Source organism: Cetorhinus maximus, chromosome 15 (genome assembly GCF_964194155.1).
Source record: "Cetorhinus maximus chromosome 15, sCetMax3.hap1.1, whole genome shotgun sequence".
Lineage (NCBI taxonomy): Eukaryota > Metazoa > Chordata > Chondrichthyes > Lamniformes > Cetorhinidae > Cetorhinus > Cetorhinus maximus.
Window position 1 is genome coordinate 58,628,481 of NC_135893.1, and position 16,585 is coordinate 58,645,065.

Genomic DNA, 16,585 nt, shown 5'->3' on the forward strand with positions numbered 1-16,585 from the left:
GACTGCAGCTGCACTTTGTTGAAAACAGTATCATCTGACATAATTTGCAGTCAGAAACACATACTGACACTTTGCAGTTGGATCAAACTGGGGCCATTGCATTTACATCATATTATTTTTTGAAATGCTGATACAGGAGTTAATGCAGGTTGCATAATTGCACATTTTATGCACTCAATTTCCTGGAATTTTCTCTTTAACCCCTTCTCTACATTCCTCCTATTAACAAACCTGAACCCACCTTCCTTTTCCTACCCTCTTCTCGCCACCCCTCTCCAAAATAGCGACTTTTCTTGGGGTATAGTTCTGCAGACACTTGTTTGTATAGAATTGGTGGGCCATTCTACCGTGGCATCATCACACCCTGGACTCTTCTGGACACTGGGTGAGGATAAGAGGAGTTACGGACAGGCTAGAGATGAGGAGTGTGAACCTCAGTTAAAGGAGGCACAGGTTGATTTCAATACCCATATCCTGATTAGTGATTAAGATAAAAGCAAAATACTGCGGATGCTGGAAATCTGAAACAAAAACAAAAATAGCTGGAAAAACTCAGCAGGTCTGACAGCATCTGTGGAGAGGAAGACGGAGTTAACATTGCGAGTCTGTATGACTCTTCATCAGAACATGCTCTTCTGATGAAGAGTCATACGGACTCGAAACGTTAACTTCGAATTCCTCTCCACAGATGCTGTCAAACCTAATGAGTTTTTCCAGCTATTTTTGTTTTTGTTCCTGATTAGTGACAATGACTAAGTATGTACATACGGAAGATCAAGCCTGAAATCACCTTCCTCTGTACAGTTCGGAAACATAAGATAGACTGAGGGATCAAGGGAAGCTACTATTTTTTTTAAAAATGGCATTTTCAATATTTTGCTCTGATTGCTGTTCATGTCATCTGAGGTCAGGTGGTTAACCACATAGCTCTGAAACCTGTCAGTGCTGTGCCAAAACCAGCAACCAAGAGGAAAGCTGGAGTAATCCATAATGTACTTAAGGTTCTAGGTGGAAGAAAGGGCAATGGGGCACTTAAACATGTCATAGACATCCTCACTGATAACACCTGGTAGTCTCCCATTCAAGAATCCACATGTGGTCCAAGCCTCCATGTGGTCATTTTGGAACTGAGTAATTTCTTGTCCTGTTGCCAGCAGTAATTATATATCAAGTGACAATGTATTGCACCACAGTCCAGAATATAATGTTGGTAATACCAGTACTAGTGAGCTAGTACTGAATAAGCTCACATAACATTCCTCTGTCCAAATTGCAATGCAGACATTAACCCTAAAATCTGATGTTTGCTTGCTAATGTTGTCTACAGTAATATCTGGGCTCTTAGTATAGCTTTTCATTATAGGTTCATTTATATAACATAATTTTGAATATTTTTGTACACGTTTCCTTTTATTTTCATGTTTAAAATTTGAGACTTGAACCTTGCTGCTTCAGCATTTTTAAAATCTGCACTTACAATGGGTCATTCTCAGTGACCGACACCCAGGAAAAGTGTTTGCGTAACATAATAATGAACCATCTATTACAAAAATCAGTGAGTGAATTGCAACATTCCATTTAAAAATCCATTGACAACTTGTATGTTAGGCTCAGTCTCAAAATTGGTAATTGCTGTAATTGGCTGTTCTCTAATGCCAATCTGTCATGGTAATGTTAACCCAATAAAACAAGCTTCGAGACAGTAAACTAAATGTTAGCCCAATAAAGCAAGCTTTGAGACAGTAAACTAACTTTAGTGAACTGCCCTGTACTTCCATACACTGGCCACCTGAAAAGGAGTTGGACTCCCTGGCTCTTCGCTCACCCCAATATACATTCGCCTTTTCCTCTCAATTAAACGACCCAAAACTGTTGGGACATTTGCTGTAATGCCATTCAGCCATTGACAAACCACTCCCATATTGTATTCCATCTATCAGCATTGAAGCATTGTGAATGGAAAGTATGCAATGCCTTGCACCATCTCACAACTATCCCACCCCATTCTCGGATCCACTGTGAGAAACAAACACAAGATCAAGAGGGAAGTAATTAACCCAGAGATTAATTTTGTTGCTGTGATGGGGTGGAAAAATGAACATTTACTCTGCCACTAAAGTCCCTCCACAGTATTATTGTTAATTTCAGGGTCTGCTTGACAGTTGCAGATGAACCTCCACTGAATGGAATATTGGGTTTGGAGGAAGGAAGATTTAGCCCTCTGGCACCATTCCCCAAAACAATCTTCACAGATTCTAAATGTCAGCTTTGTAGGGTGTCTTCAGTGACTGGCTTACACCTGTTCCTGTGCTCATTGAACTTCTGAGCCTGTTCCACCATTCAGGAGATTATGGCTGACCTGCAACCTAACATTATATACCCACCTTTGTTCTGTATTGCTTAATGCCTTAGGCTAACAAAAATCTATCAATCTCTGTTTTAAAATTAACAGTTGATCAAACATCAATTGCTGTTTGCAGAAGCTTCCAGCACTATTTGCATGAAGAAATATTTCCAAATTTCACTCCTGAAAGATCTGGCTCTAATTTTTAGACAATGCCCCCTCGTCCTAAATTCCCTAACTAGCAGAAATAGTTTACCTCTATCTACCATGGTTGTTACCATTGACCAGAAACTGAACTGGACCAGCCACATAAATACAGTGGCTACAAGAGCAGGTCAGAGGCTGGGAAATCTGCAGCGAGTAATTTGCCTCCTGACTCCCCAAAGCCTGCTACTATCTACAAGGCGCACAAGTCAGGAGTGTGATGGAATATACTCCACTTGCGTGGATGAGTGCAGCTCCAGCAACACTTAAGAACCTGAACACCTTCCAAGATAAAGCAGCCTGCTTGATTGGCTCCCCATCTCCACCTTCAACATTCACTCCCTCCACCACTGATGCAGAGTGGCAACAGTGTGTACCATCTACAAGATGCACTGCAGCAACTCACCAAGTCCCCCTTCGACAGCACCTTCCAAACCTGCGACCTCTACCACCTGGAAGGGCAAGGACAGCCGGTGCATGGGAATGCAATACTGGCCCAGCCAGCAAAGCCCACATCCTGTGAATGAATGTAAAAAAAAAACACTTTCAAATTCCCCTCCAAGCCACACACCACCCTGACTTGGAACTATATTGTCATTCCTTCACTGTTGCTGAGTCAAAATCCTGGAACTCCCTCCCTAACAGCACTGTGGGTGTTCCTGCAACACATGGACTGCAGCAGTTCAAGAAGGTGGCTCACCACCACCTTCTCAGGGGTATGGGCAATAAATGCTAGTCTAACCAGGGATGCCCACGTTCCACGAGCGAATAAATTAAAAAAAAAACATCTATTCTCCTTAAGATCTTGAAAACTTCAATTAAATCACCCCTTAACAGACCAAATTTCTACGGAATGCAACCCTAGCTTGTTAATCTACAAAGAAAGATTAAACCTTTGGAGCCCAGTTATCATGTTAGTGTTATGATGTGGCAGATAATGTATGCAAGGTGGACCAAATCCATGAGGGCAACTTGGTCACGCTATCACAACGGTTTTACAATTGCATTTATTACGAGATGTATGCACTGAATTCAGAAGTAATAAGTCCACCAAGAACTTTAGAGATTTTTTTAGGAAAGTTAAATTAAAACATTTATTAACAAAATAAAAGATGTTAAGCACATAAAAAAGACTACAATTACAGCTATAATAACTCCTAAAATTCCTAATTAACCTGACCCCTAATTACACTCTCTTTAAGGCAACAGTCCACAATAGATTTTAGATTTAAAACAGACTCAGCAAGTTAACACAATACCCTGGACAGTGGAATTCCATATGGCTTTTCTCTAGTTTCAGTTCCGTTAGATAAGCAGACTTATGCACAAATGCTGGAGGCTTCATTAAAGCTATTGCACACACTCCTGTTAGATCTTACATGGCCTTCTGACACACAATCTTTCATTCTCCTTTATATATGTTTCTCTCTTTTTAATATGTAAATTCTATTGTTCCATGTGTCTTTGAAACTGTATCTCCCTCATAATATAAAAACTTTCATGTTGTCACTATATATTGTCAGTAACCTTTGGGAAAAATAAACACATTCCTTAGCCTTGCTTATCTGGCTAGTTGTAAACAGACTGAGGTCCCTTTGAAATCCAAATCTCCCTTAATTTATCTAAAAATGCAAATTCCTTTCACACTTTACATGCTAAGCCAGCATTCATATTTACTCATTAGTATGTCAAGCACCTAGTTTCTTTTGATGAGTTAAAGCTTACAGTCTACTTGACTCCAAATATAATTAAATCACACACACCAGACAGACCCTACTATACTTACCCCCATAAACCTACTTCACAATAAACCAGAAAAATATTATGAAAGTATATGTTAGTTTCAGAACACTAGTAAATCTATGCTGCACTCTCTCCAAGATCAATATATCCTTCCTAAGGTGTGGTGTCCAGGACTGCTCTCAGTGCTCCAGGTATCGTCCAACTAGGGCTTTCTATGGCTGAAGGATGACTTCAACCCTGCTATATTCTATTCCTCTGGATATAAAAGCTGGCATTCCATTAGCCTTTTTGATTATTTTCCATATCTGTTGCTGACATTTTGGTGACCTGTGTAGGTGGACCCCCAAATCTCTTTGGCACTTCACTATTTCTAGCTTTTCACCATTTAGAAAATACCCTGCTCTATCCTTTTTAGTTCCAAAGTGGATGATCTCACATTTGTCAACATTGAAATCCATTTGCTAGTCTTGCCCATTCACTTAATCTATCAAAATCTCTAATTTTATGCTTCCATCTGCACTGCTTACAATGCTGCCTATGTATCAAAGGCAAAATCAGTCATGTGACTTTCTATCCCATCATCTAAGTAATGAATACCATGAATGGTTGAGGCCCCAACACAGACCCTTGCAGGACACCACTATTCACATCCTGCCAATTAGAATATCTGCCCATTATGTCTATTCCTTATCTCGTTTTACTCGGCCAAATTCCTAACCAGGTCAAAAGTTTGCCTTCAATTCTGTGAGCTTCGACTTTAGCTAACAGTCTCTTGTGAGAGACTTTATCAAATGTCCCCTGGAAGAATACTGAGTAACAGCCATAGACGTTCTCCTGTTCACTACTTTAGGCGTCTCTTCAAAAAACTCAGGTTCATCAAGCATGACCTATCCTTTACAAATCCATACTGGCTTTCTCTGACCAGCTGAAAATTTTCAAGATGTTCAGACACCATAACCTTAATTATAAACTCCAGCAATTTCCTGACAGCAGATGTTAGGCTAACATGCCTTTAATTCCCTGATTTCACTCTGCTGGCTTTCTTAAATAGAGGAGTGACACGTGCAATTTTCCAGTTTAATGGATGGTTCCTGAATTGTGAAAACTTTGAAAGATTATAGTTAAGCTATCTATAATGTTCTCATCTATCTCTTTTAAACCCTAGGATAGAAACCATCTGGCCCTGAGAATTTGACATTCTTCAGTGCCATTAATCTCTCCATAAGTTATCTTGTTTATATTAATTTTAATGAGTCCCTGTCACTGATTCAGGAATAGTTCCCTTGGGATGCCTGGCATTCCTCTACTGTAAATACTGATACAAAGTAATTATTCAGCATGCCTGCCATTTCCTTATTTTCATCAAAAACATCACAATTATCAGTTTTCAAGGGGTCCACATTACTTCTCAACATCCTCTTTTTCCTAATGCAAAAGTTTTGTTTGTTAATTTTAATTTCCTTTTCATACTCCCTCTTTGTAGCTCTTGCTATCTGTTTTGTCACCCATTGCAGCTTTTTGTATCTTTTCCATTTGCCAGGATCCATGCTACTTTTTGCAATTTTATATGTTTTTTCTTTTATATTTAATGTTGTCTCTTACCTCTTTAATTGCCCACGCAGTTTGTTTTGGCAAGTGTATCTCTTAATCTTATGGTTTGAAACTGGTTCCGTATCATGTTAAATTCTTTTTCCAACACTTGCCATTGATCTTCTGTTTACTCATTAATAGATTTGCCCAGTTTACAGTGGACAGTCTCTATCTCATCTCATTGAAGTCAGCCATAGCTAAATCTAGAATCTTATAACTGATTCATATTTCTCCCTTTCAAACTCTACGTTGAATTTGATCACATGACGATGATTGGCATTCAGTAAATGTTCATGCACCATTAGGCTGTTAACTAAATCTGGCTCATTGCTCTGTCTAATATGCCTGCCGCCTTGTTGATTCTAGAACACAATGTTTCAGAAAGCTATCCTGGATATACTTAAGAAATTTACTAACCTTCTGGCATGTGCTAGCCTGCTTATCCCAAACTATATGACAGTTAAAATGCCCCATTAAAACCTCCCAGCTTTTGCTACATGTCTATTCTCAGCAGTTATAAAAGCTACTACTTCACAGCTACTACTAGGGAGTGTATGTGCAACTCCCACTATAATTTTAAATCCTTTTCTATTTCTTAATTCTACCCATAAGGTCTCCATTGCCGGCTTACCCTCCTATCATTGAAGTGGTTTCACCCTTAATCATTAAGGCTATACTCCTGTATCATTTTTGCCTATCTTTCCTGTAGACCTGGAGCACTGCTCAAAGTTTTATGGTGGAGGGCATAAATTAATTAAATATACCTGTCTTTAAAAGAAGAGTAATGCTATCTGTTTCAATCTTGTCCACAATGGATTCCCATTAGATAATCCATACATGGTGCTCACCTGTATATTCTTTGCTGGATTGGGGCCTTGCTATAGTAATTGGTTAAATTTGGTCAGTTTTGAAAGTGTAGCATTTAGAGTCAAGTGGAGCACTGCACCATCTAGAGTTTTATCTGAATTCCGTTTAGTAGTATGCACTTGATGTTTTCTCCTAAAACAACGGTGGAACTGATATTTCAATGTGAATTTTGAGCAAATGCCCTTCATTTATATGAGTGAAATTATGCATCACATGGGTTAACTGAACAGTGCTGTATTTTTTTTTGTAGCTGTATGTCAGTTTAATTTTTTTTTTGCTGTTCTTTCATTAGTCTTGCATCAGAACTATTCTACAGAGGGAACCTTACGGCTAACAGCAAACAGCCAACTCACAAAGATTTTTATCCCCTCACGTTTTGCGTGGCCTGGGGAGCAGACGTACAAGACAAAAACAGTGCCAGCTATTACAACTGTTCTGAGGTTAGCACTGGCTGGTTCTATACTACTTTGATGTACTTGAGCAAGAGATGGAGGGGATTCATTTTTAATATTGTCCAGAGATGTATAATGAGATTAGTTACATTGAGCAGTGATGAAAAACGTTATAAACAACTGTTTATCTTTCACTTGATTTGAAGTGTGAAAGATTAATGCTTTTCAGAAATGTGCTAATAATTCTTCCTGCTGCTTTGCCTGATTGTTATTGATTTCTTGCTGTCTGTTGGCATGGTCATTCTCCTTTATCTAATGATCCAATTAGCCTAATTTCTCTCAAATACAAATTTCACAGGGCAGCATAGTTTTTTTTAATAATGTAATTTATATTTTTGAGGTGTGAAATTATTTCTATTATATCATTTCTGTTTACCTTTTTTGATCTGGAGACCTATGTTTTGGCCTTGCAACCAACAATATGATGGTTTGGTATCCGCTCACTGTAGGTGGTGTGGTATATATTCACTTTTTCTTTGTTTAATTTTCCTTTCTGCACCAGTTCTTTACTCCTCCTCAACTTGGCAATGTGAACTACTTCTATGTCTCCACCCATGGTGCTCTGAATCACTCAGTGATTTACAACAGCAACGTCAACAACTTATATTTAACAACTCCAACAACTCATTGATACCAAGGCCCATCCAGGACCCTCCACCCCTTCCCATCCTTCTGACCCCATCCTGTCATATAATCCCAGCCCTTGCCGTGTATTCACCATACCTTCTGGCCTTCCCCTCTCTGATGCTATACGTTCAGTACTCAGCAAAGGACTCAGTTCCATACCCTTACGCCTTCGCCTCAATGAATTTCGAGCTCAGCACGATACTGAACTCTCCTTCCGTTGCCTTCGTCTCCATGCACACTTCTTTGGGCAGGAGTCCTCCTGATGTTCTACAGATCCTTTCACCCGCCTCCAGTATTCTCCCTCCACCTGGACCACTCCCTCTGGCCTCTTACCTGCTCTTGATCTTTTCACCTTCGATCTGTCCACAAGCATGACCCAGATCTTCCTGTCACTTGCCATTTCAACACATCATCCTGCTCTCATGCCCACATGTCCATCCTTGACCTGCTTCAATGTTCCAGTGAAGCCCAACACAAACTGGAGGAACAGCACCTCATCTACTGATTAGGCACTTTACAGCCTTCCGGACTTAACATCGAGCTCAACAACTTCAGACCATGAACTCTCTCCTCCATCCTCACCCCTTTTTTTAATCCCAATTTTCAATATTCATTTTCATTTTTTCATTTTTATTTTTTATCCACTTATTTTTATTTTTATTTAATTTCATTTTTATTCATTGTTTTATCCCCACCTTTTATCCTATTTTCAATCTTTTTTCCCACTGCCATCCCCACCCCACCCCCACAAGGGCCATCTGTCATGTTCATGTTGTTCATGTTGTTCTTTCCAGAATGCTTACCCTTGTCCTGCTATTATCACATTCTGCTTTCTGAACTTAATGCCACTATCAGCACCTCCTTTAGCCAGTACCACTACCATTAACACCCCTTTGTCCTTTTGTTCATGACATCTCTGGCAATCTCTCCTTTGCCCCCACCTATTGCTGGCCTTCTATCCAACTTCACCTGCTCCAGCACCCTTAAGCAGTATAAATTTCATCACATTTTTACTTCTCTTTAGCTCTGAAGAAGTCATACGGACTTGAAACGTTAACTCTGTTTTTTTCTCTCCATAGATGCTGTTAGATCTGAGTTTTACCAGCATTTTCTGTTTTTGTTTTAAATTTATTTAGCACCTTTTATTAATAAAACATCCCAAGGTACTTCACAGCAGCATTGTAAAGCAAGACATGGCTTCTGAAAACTTTCACCATGAGTGGGTGTGGATGCTATTCATTACATTGGTGCTAAGCATATATTTTCCCTTTCACAGTGCCAATGTGGCACGTCACGGTAATTTCCCTGCATTCTTCCAAATAAATCTCTGTGGTCAGATAATGGGATGGCTTCAAAAACTAACCCAGGAATGTAATTTTATTCATGGGATGTGGGCAGTCCCTAATTGACATTTAGCCACATTATCATGACTCACAGGCAGGTAAGGATAGCAGATTCCTTTCCTTAAAGGGCATTAGCAAACCAGATGGGTTTCTACAACAATGGTTTCATGGTCATCATTAGACTTTTTAATGCCAGATTCTAATTGAATTCAAATTCCACCATCTGCTATGGTGGAATTCAAACCCGGGTCCCCAGCGTATTATCCTAGGTCTCTGGATTACCAGTCCAGTGACAATACCACTACGCTATCACCTCCCCTGCAAGTGGTTTAGTAAGATGTAACACAAAACCCTGAATTCCTACTTAAAATTGTGTCTGAATTTCACTTGCCCTTGGAAATTAACAGTGTTGGAACTGTATTACCCCTTGTATAGTTTCCTTGAAGAAAAATGTTCTCTTTGATCAAATTGTTTGCTTTGTATATAGAGCCAAGGGTGTCTGCTTATACAAGTATTGTTTCATTTGGTAACAAAATGCCATATTATTAACCAGCATTCTGCTAAATAGATTGCAGGATGAATTTTGTTATCTTACCCCTGGATAAGGTATCTAATTGCCCCCTCCGCAGAACCTGAGCAAATGTGAAAGCCCATTCTAATTATGTCAGCTTCGATGATGGTACATCTGGTGAGTGCAGAGGGGTACAAGGAAGACTGGAAGAGCGATAGTGATCTTAGTGGTAATTCGATAGTATGGGGAATAGATAGGTGTTTTGGTGGCTGCAGATGTGAGTCCAGGATGGTGTGTTCCCTTCCTGGTGCCAAGGATGTCACTAAGCAGCTGCAGAGCATCTGGAGGGGGGAACGGCCACCAGTCATGGTCCACATGGGTACAAAAGATACAGGCAGAAATATGGATGTGGTCCTGCTGTCAGAGTTTAGGGAGCTAGGTAGGAAATCAGCAAGCAGGACCTCAAAAGTAGTAATCTTCGGATTACTTCCAGTACCATGTGCAAATGAGTAAAGACATAGGAGGATAAAGCAGATGAATGCGTGGCTGGAGAAATGGTGCAGGAGGAAAGCCTTTAGATTCTTGTGACGTTGGGACCAGCTCTGGGGAAGATGGGACCTGTACAGGCCGGATGGGTTGCACCTAAATCGAGCCAGGATTGAGTTCCTTACGAGGCGATTTGCTGGTGCTATTAGGAAGGGATTAAACTAACTTGGCACAGGTGTGGGAACCAGAAGGAAATATCAGAGAGGAATACCAAGGTGTACAGAATACTAAGGGAGAGAGAGAGCACTAAAATAAGGAATAGTAAGTTAATAGGTGGGGTCAGAGTAAGGGGGAAGGTAATAAAGTCTAAATCAGGGTTACTGTGCATTTATGTGAATGCATGGAGTGTGGTAAATAAGATTTGCAGTCACAGATAGTCATGTGGAAATATGACGTTGTGGCAATAACAGAGACCTGGCTCAAAGAAAGGCAGGACTTGATGTTAAATATTCCTGGTGTTCAGGAAAAATTGGAAAGGAAGAAAAGGGGGAGAGGTGGTGCTGTTGATTAAGGAGAGCATTGCAATGCTGGAGAAAGAGGATGACCCAGAGAGGCCCAGGACAGAGTCAATTTGGCTGGAACTATGGAACAAAAAAGGTGCGATTACATTGCTCAGTGTAGCCTACAAGCCAAAAACTAATGGGAAAGATGTAGAGGAACAAATTTGCAAGGAAATTACAGAGTGGTGCAAAAATTTTTAATGTAGTTATAATGGGTGACTTTAGAATATAGACTGGGATAGTAGTAGTGTAAAGGGCAGAGAGGGGCAAGAGTTACCTGTATGTGTTCAAGAAAATTTTCTACAGCAGTATGTTTCTAGTCCAACAAGAAGGGAGGCACTTCTAGACCTGTTCTTGGAAATGAGGTGAGCCAAGTGGACCAAATGTCAGTAAGAGAACATTTAGGAGACAGTGATTATTGTATCATCAAGTTTAGGCTGACTATAGAACAGGACAAAGAAAATTCCAGAGTAAGAATAATTAACTAGAGGAAAGCCAACTTCAGTGGGTTAAGGATGGATCTGGGCTGAATAAATTCAGCCAAAGGTTGCCAGGAAAAAGGGTAGCTGAACAATGGGCACAGTCAAGGTAAATTCCCTTGAAAGGGAAAGGTAGGGCAATCAAATCCAGAGACCCCTGGATGACAAAAGAGATAGAAATTAAGATAAAGAAGAAAAAGTGTGCTTATGGCAAATGTCAAGTAGAAAACACAATTGAGAAACAGGCTGAATATAGAATGTTCAGAGGGGAGGTGGGAAGCAAAGATGAAGCATAAAAAGACGCTGGCAGATAACATAAGAGAATCCCAAAGTCTTTATAGGCAAATAAATAGTAAAAGGATGGTAAAAGGAGGAGTAAGGCCAATTAGGAACCAAAAAGGGGATTTGCGCATGGAAGCAGAGGGCATAACTGAGTTAGTAAATGAATACTTTGCATCTGTCTTTACCAAGGAGGAAGATGGTACCCAGGCCATGGTAACATAGAAGATCATTCAGATGCTAGAAGGGTTAACAATTAATAAGGAGGAGGTATTGGATAGTCTGTCTGTATTTAAAGTTGACAAGGCACCAGGCCTGGATGAGATGCATCCAAGGATACTGAGGGAAGTGACAGTGGTAATCACAGAGGCACTGGCCATAATTTTTCATTCTTCCTAGACTCTGGAGTGGTCCCAGAGGATTGGAGAATTGTAAACATTACACCCTTGTTCAAAAAGAGTGTAAAGATAAGCCCAGCAACCACACACTAGTCAATTTAACTTACGTGGTGGAGAACCTTTTAGAAACAATAATCCGGGACAAAATTAAGAGTCACCTGGACAAATGCAGGTTAATTAAGGAAAGCCAGCATGGATTTTTTAAAAGGAAAATCATGCTTAATGAGCTTGCTGGAGTCTTTTGATGAGGTAACAGAGTGGGTTGATAACGACAATGCTGTTGATGTGATATGGACTTCCAAAACACATTTGTTATGATGCTACACAACAGACTTATGAGCAAAGCCATAGCTCATGGAATAAAATGTAGCAACATGGATACAAAATTGGCTGAGTGACAGAAAACAGAGAGTAGCGGTTAGTGGATGTTTTGCAGGCTGGAGGAAGGTTTGCATTCGAGCTCCCCAGGTGTCAGTGTTGGGACCCTTGCTTTTCCTGATGTATATTAATGACCTAGATCGTGGTGTACAGAGCACAATTTCAAAGTTTGTAGATGATATGAAACTTGGAAGCATTGTGAACTGTGAGGAGGATAACGTAGAACTTCAAAAAGACATAAATAGGTTGGTGGAATGGGTGGACAGGTGGCAGATAAAGTTCAATGTGGAGAAATATGAAGTGATTCATTTTGGTAGGGAGACCATGGAGAAAGAATATAAAATAAAGGGTACAATTCTGAAGGGGATGCAGCAGCAGAGGAACCGGAACCTGGGTGTATATGTGCATAAATCATTGTAAGTGGCAGTTCAGGTTGAGAGAGCAGTTAATAAAGTACACAGTATCCTCGGCTTTGTTAATAGGGGCACAGAATACGAGAGCAAGGAGGTTATGTTGAACATGTATAGGACACCAGTTCGGCCTCAGCTAGAGTATTATGTCCAGTTCTGTTAGGAAGGATGTGAAGGCATTGGAGAGAATGAAAAAAAGATTCACGAGAATGGTTCCAGGGATAAGAAACTTCAGTTATGAAGATAGATTTGAGCAGCTAGGACTATTTTCCTTGGAGAAAAGAAAGCCAAGAGGAGATTTGATAGAAGTAGTCAAAATAATGAGGTGTCTGAACAGAATTGATATAGAGAAACATCCCAGTTGTGAAATGATTGTGAATGAGAGGGCACAGATTTTAAGTAATTGGCAAAAGAAGCAAAAGTGTTATGAGAAAAAACTTTTTCACGCAGCATGTGGTTAAGGTCTGAAATGCATTGCTTGAGAATGTGGTAGAGTGTGGTTCAATCGAAGTATTCAAAAGAGAATTAGATTGTTATGTTATGATCAGTTATGCCGAAGGGCCATGAAGGCTCGAAACGTTAGCTGATTTCTTCTCCGCCGATGCTGCCGGACCTGCTGAGTTTTTCCGGGTAGTTCTGTTTTTGTTTTAGATTGTTATGGTTATGGGGAGGAGGTGGGGAAATGGCACTTGGCGAATTGCTCATTCGGAGAGCTGGTGAGGACGCGATGGGCTTCCTTTCTGCGCTGTAACAACTCTGTGATTCTGTGATATTACATTCTGGTTTGGCAACTCAAGATAACCAGTGTTTGGCTGGTCTCTGCATCAAATCATAGAATCCACACCTCTAATTGTTTTCTTTCTGAATTTGTTGTAATTCGGCTATATATGGTGATTTACTGAGGATAATTTGAAGTTTCATTGCTGGACAAAAGATGGGTGGTGGTGGTTCGACAACCCTTTTACACCTCACCCAGTTTATTTTTCTGCACCTGTTCTGTCACCTGTTTTTTGTTTGACAATTTAAGTTATAATTAACCCCTCTGATCCAAAGCATTCATTGCCTCTTGTTGATATGTGCCTCCACATCCTTTGAATGTATTTCAGCCTTCATGTGCAGACCTCTTTCCCGTTCTTATCCTCCATCCTCTGATCTCACACATTTTGTTTATGTGCTTAGTTTTCTTATCCATGGAATCATAGAAACTAACAGTGCAGAAGGAGGCCATTCAGCCTGTTGTACCTGTGCTGGCTCTTTCAAAGGACAGTCATGCTTCGTTCCACATCCCTGATTTTTGTCCTTAATCGTTTAAGTTCCTTACCCTTAAGTACCTGCTCCAACTCCCTTTTAAATTTTTTATGAAAACAGCTTCCATCATCTTTTCAGATGGAACATTTCAGATCCGAATGACTCAGTGAGGAAAATCTCCTCATCTCCCCTTTGGATCTTTTGTCAATGATTTTAAATCTATTCCCTCTGGTGAGCAGGTTAATAACCAGAGGTCATAGTTTTTATCTCTCTATTCTATCAAAATCTCTCATAATAAGCCATGTTCATGTCCAGAAGTGAGGAATGCTTCCAGTATGAGACTACTTACATGGTATAGGTGGGAAGAGCATGACTGTTGCAGTGCTCAACTCCCAAAGGAAGTGGTAGCTGGACATTTAGAAAATCAAAATACAATCAAGCAAAGTTGACATGATTTTATGAATGGAAAATCATGTTTGCCATATGAGGATGCAACGAGTAGGGTGGATAAAGGGGAACCAGTTGATATTGTGCATTTAGATTTCCTAAAGGCATTCGATAAAATGCACATAAAAAGTTACAACATAAGCTAAGAGCTTTTGGAAGTAAAGATTATCATGGTGGAAGATTGGCTAACTAACAGGAAACAGAGTTTGGATTATTAGGTCATTTCAGGTTGGCTAACTAACTAGTGGAGCACCACAAGGATTAGTGCTATTTGCAATCTATATTAAAGACTTGGATGAAGGAAGAGGATATTTGCTGATGATACAAAGATAGGAGAGTAAGTTGTGAGGAGCACACAAAGAGTCTGAAAAGGGATATTGACAGGTTAAGTCAGTGGGCAAAAGTTTGGCAGATGGAGTATAATGTGGGAAAATGTGAGGTTGTCCAATTTGGTGGGAAGACTAGAAATGCAGAATATTATTTAAATGGAGAGAGACTGCAGAATGACGCAGTACTGAAGGATCTGGGTGTCCTTGTACTGAATTACAGAAAGTTAGAATGCAGGTACGGCAAGTAATTAGGAAGGCTAATGCAACGTTGGCCTTTATTGCAAGGGAGATGAAGTATAAAAGTAGGGAAGGCTTGCTGCAACCATACAGAGCATTGGTGAGACCACACCTAGTGTGCTGCACACAGTTTTGGTCTCCTTATTTAAGTAAAGACATACTTGCTTTGGGAGCAGTTCAGAGAAGGTTCACTCGGTTGTTTCCTGGGATTGTCATGAGCAAAAGTTGAGCAGGCTGGCCTATATTCATTGGAGTTTAAAAGAATGAGAAAGAACCTTGTTGAAACATAAGGTTCTGAAGGGGCTTGACAGGCTAGATGCTGAGAGAATGTTTCCCTTTTGGGGGAATCTAGAACTAGGGGCACAATTTCAAAATAAGGGGTCTCCCATTTAAGACAGGTGAGGAGGGATTTCTTCCCTGAGGTTGTTGATCTTTGGAATTCTCTACCTCAGAGGGCAGTGGTCATTGAATACTTTCAAGGCTGAGTTAGATTTTTGATCAACATGGAGTCAAGGTTTCTGGGGGGCATACAGGAAAGTGTACTGAAGGCCACAATCAGATCAACCATGACCTTATTGAATGGTGGAGCAGGCTTGAGGGGCCAAATGGCTTACTTCTGCTCCTATTTCTTATGTTCTTATGTACGCTGGCTTTTTTACCTGCATCTTGGGTTGCTGTCATTCAGCTTTATATGGATATTGAACAATATGCAAAGATTGAGGAAGGTACAACTTGGTGGCAAATTACTGTTCTTCCAGTAACCATTCATTCTTTAATTTATACAAAATTTTAAAAATCATCAATTAAGTCTAAAGTTAAACTATGGGAATATATAAGAAAGGCTGTCTGCAAGGTAATCCACCTTTTGTTGGGTAAGGGCTGAACATGCCTCTGTGTGCAAGGCCTTAATTGAATTTTCCATTCTCTGCTAATTGATCCACAATGAGGATATTGATCACCACAAGATTCCATTGACCATGGGCCACTAGTGAGATCAAATGAGCAGATTCATGGTGAGTTCATGCCCCAAATACCAGGCATTCCTAGAACAGACTCCTGCTCCAAGTCTAGAGAATTCAAAATAGTTTGTTATGCTTTTTCCAAATTAGAGGGAATATTGCTGTTGAAAGTACTTTTACACAGTTGCCATCTATAATTCAACAGCAAAATGTTTTGAGACCCTTGATTTTTAGTGGAAGCGTTTTAATAATGTAGTGGCAAAGTACATCTTTATGGGTGCTTGCAACTTTAGGGCTTTGGCTGACCTGTAAATGCTCTAATGTCCAAAATGTAGTCTATTATAGAGCTTCCACTGTCCATTCTCATTTCACACCCGTTCTTCTTGAAGAACTAATTGGCCTCTTGAAATCATGCAACTGTAATATCACTGTCAGACTAATTAAACACCAATGTTTAAACCTACGCACTAGTCCAGTTCCAGTGCCGAAGTTGTTGATGTTGATGCATCATTTTGATAGTTACTGATAAGAGGTGATAACAAATAGTCACAAGGGCAGCATTCAATGCTCATCCCTAATTGCTCTTGGGAGACGGTGTGCCGTCTTCTTAAACCATTGGAGTCTGTATGGTGTGGCAACACCCATAGTGCAGTTAGGGAAGGAGTTCCAGGATTTTGATCCAGCGCCAGTGAAG

The 16,585-nt window shown here is 40.1% G+C and overlaps 1 protein-coding gene across 5 annotated transcripts in view; it reads left to right on the plus strand.

Moving 5' to 3' along the window:
• LOC144690711 (putative helicase with zinc finger domain) overlaps positions 1-16,585 on the plus strand; it is a 453,895-nt gene that overhangs the window by 194,707 nt on the left and 242,603 nt on the right. For all 5 annotated transcript variants that reach the window (XM_078558475.1, XM_078558473.1, XM_078558477.1 and 2 more), the window contains one exon: positions 7,041-7,188. In XM_078558475.1, the coding sequence (XP_078414601.1) occupies positions 7,041-7,188 (148 nt within the window). The remainder of the gene's footprint in view (positions 1-7,040; positions 7,189-16,585) is intronic.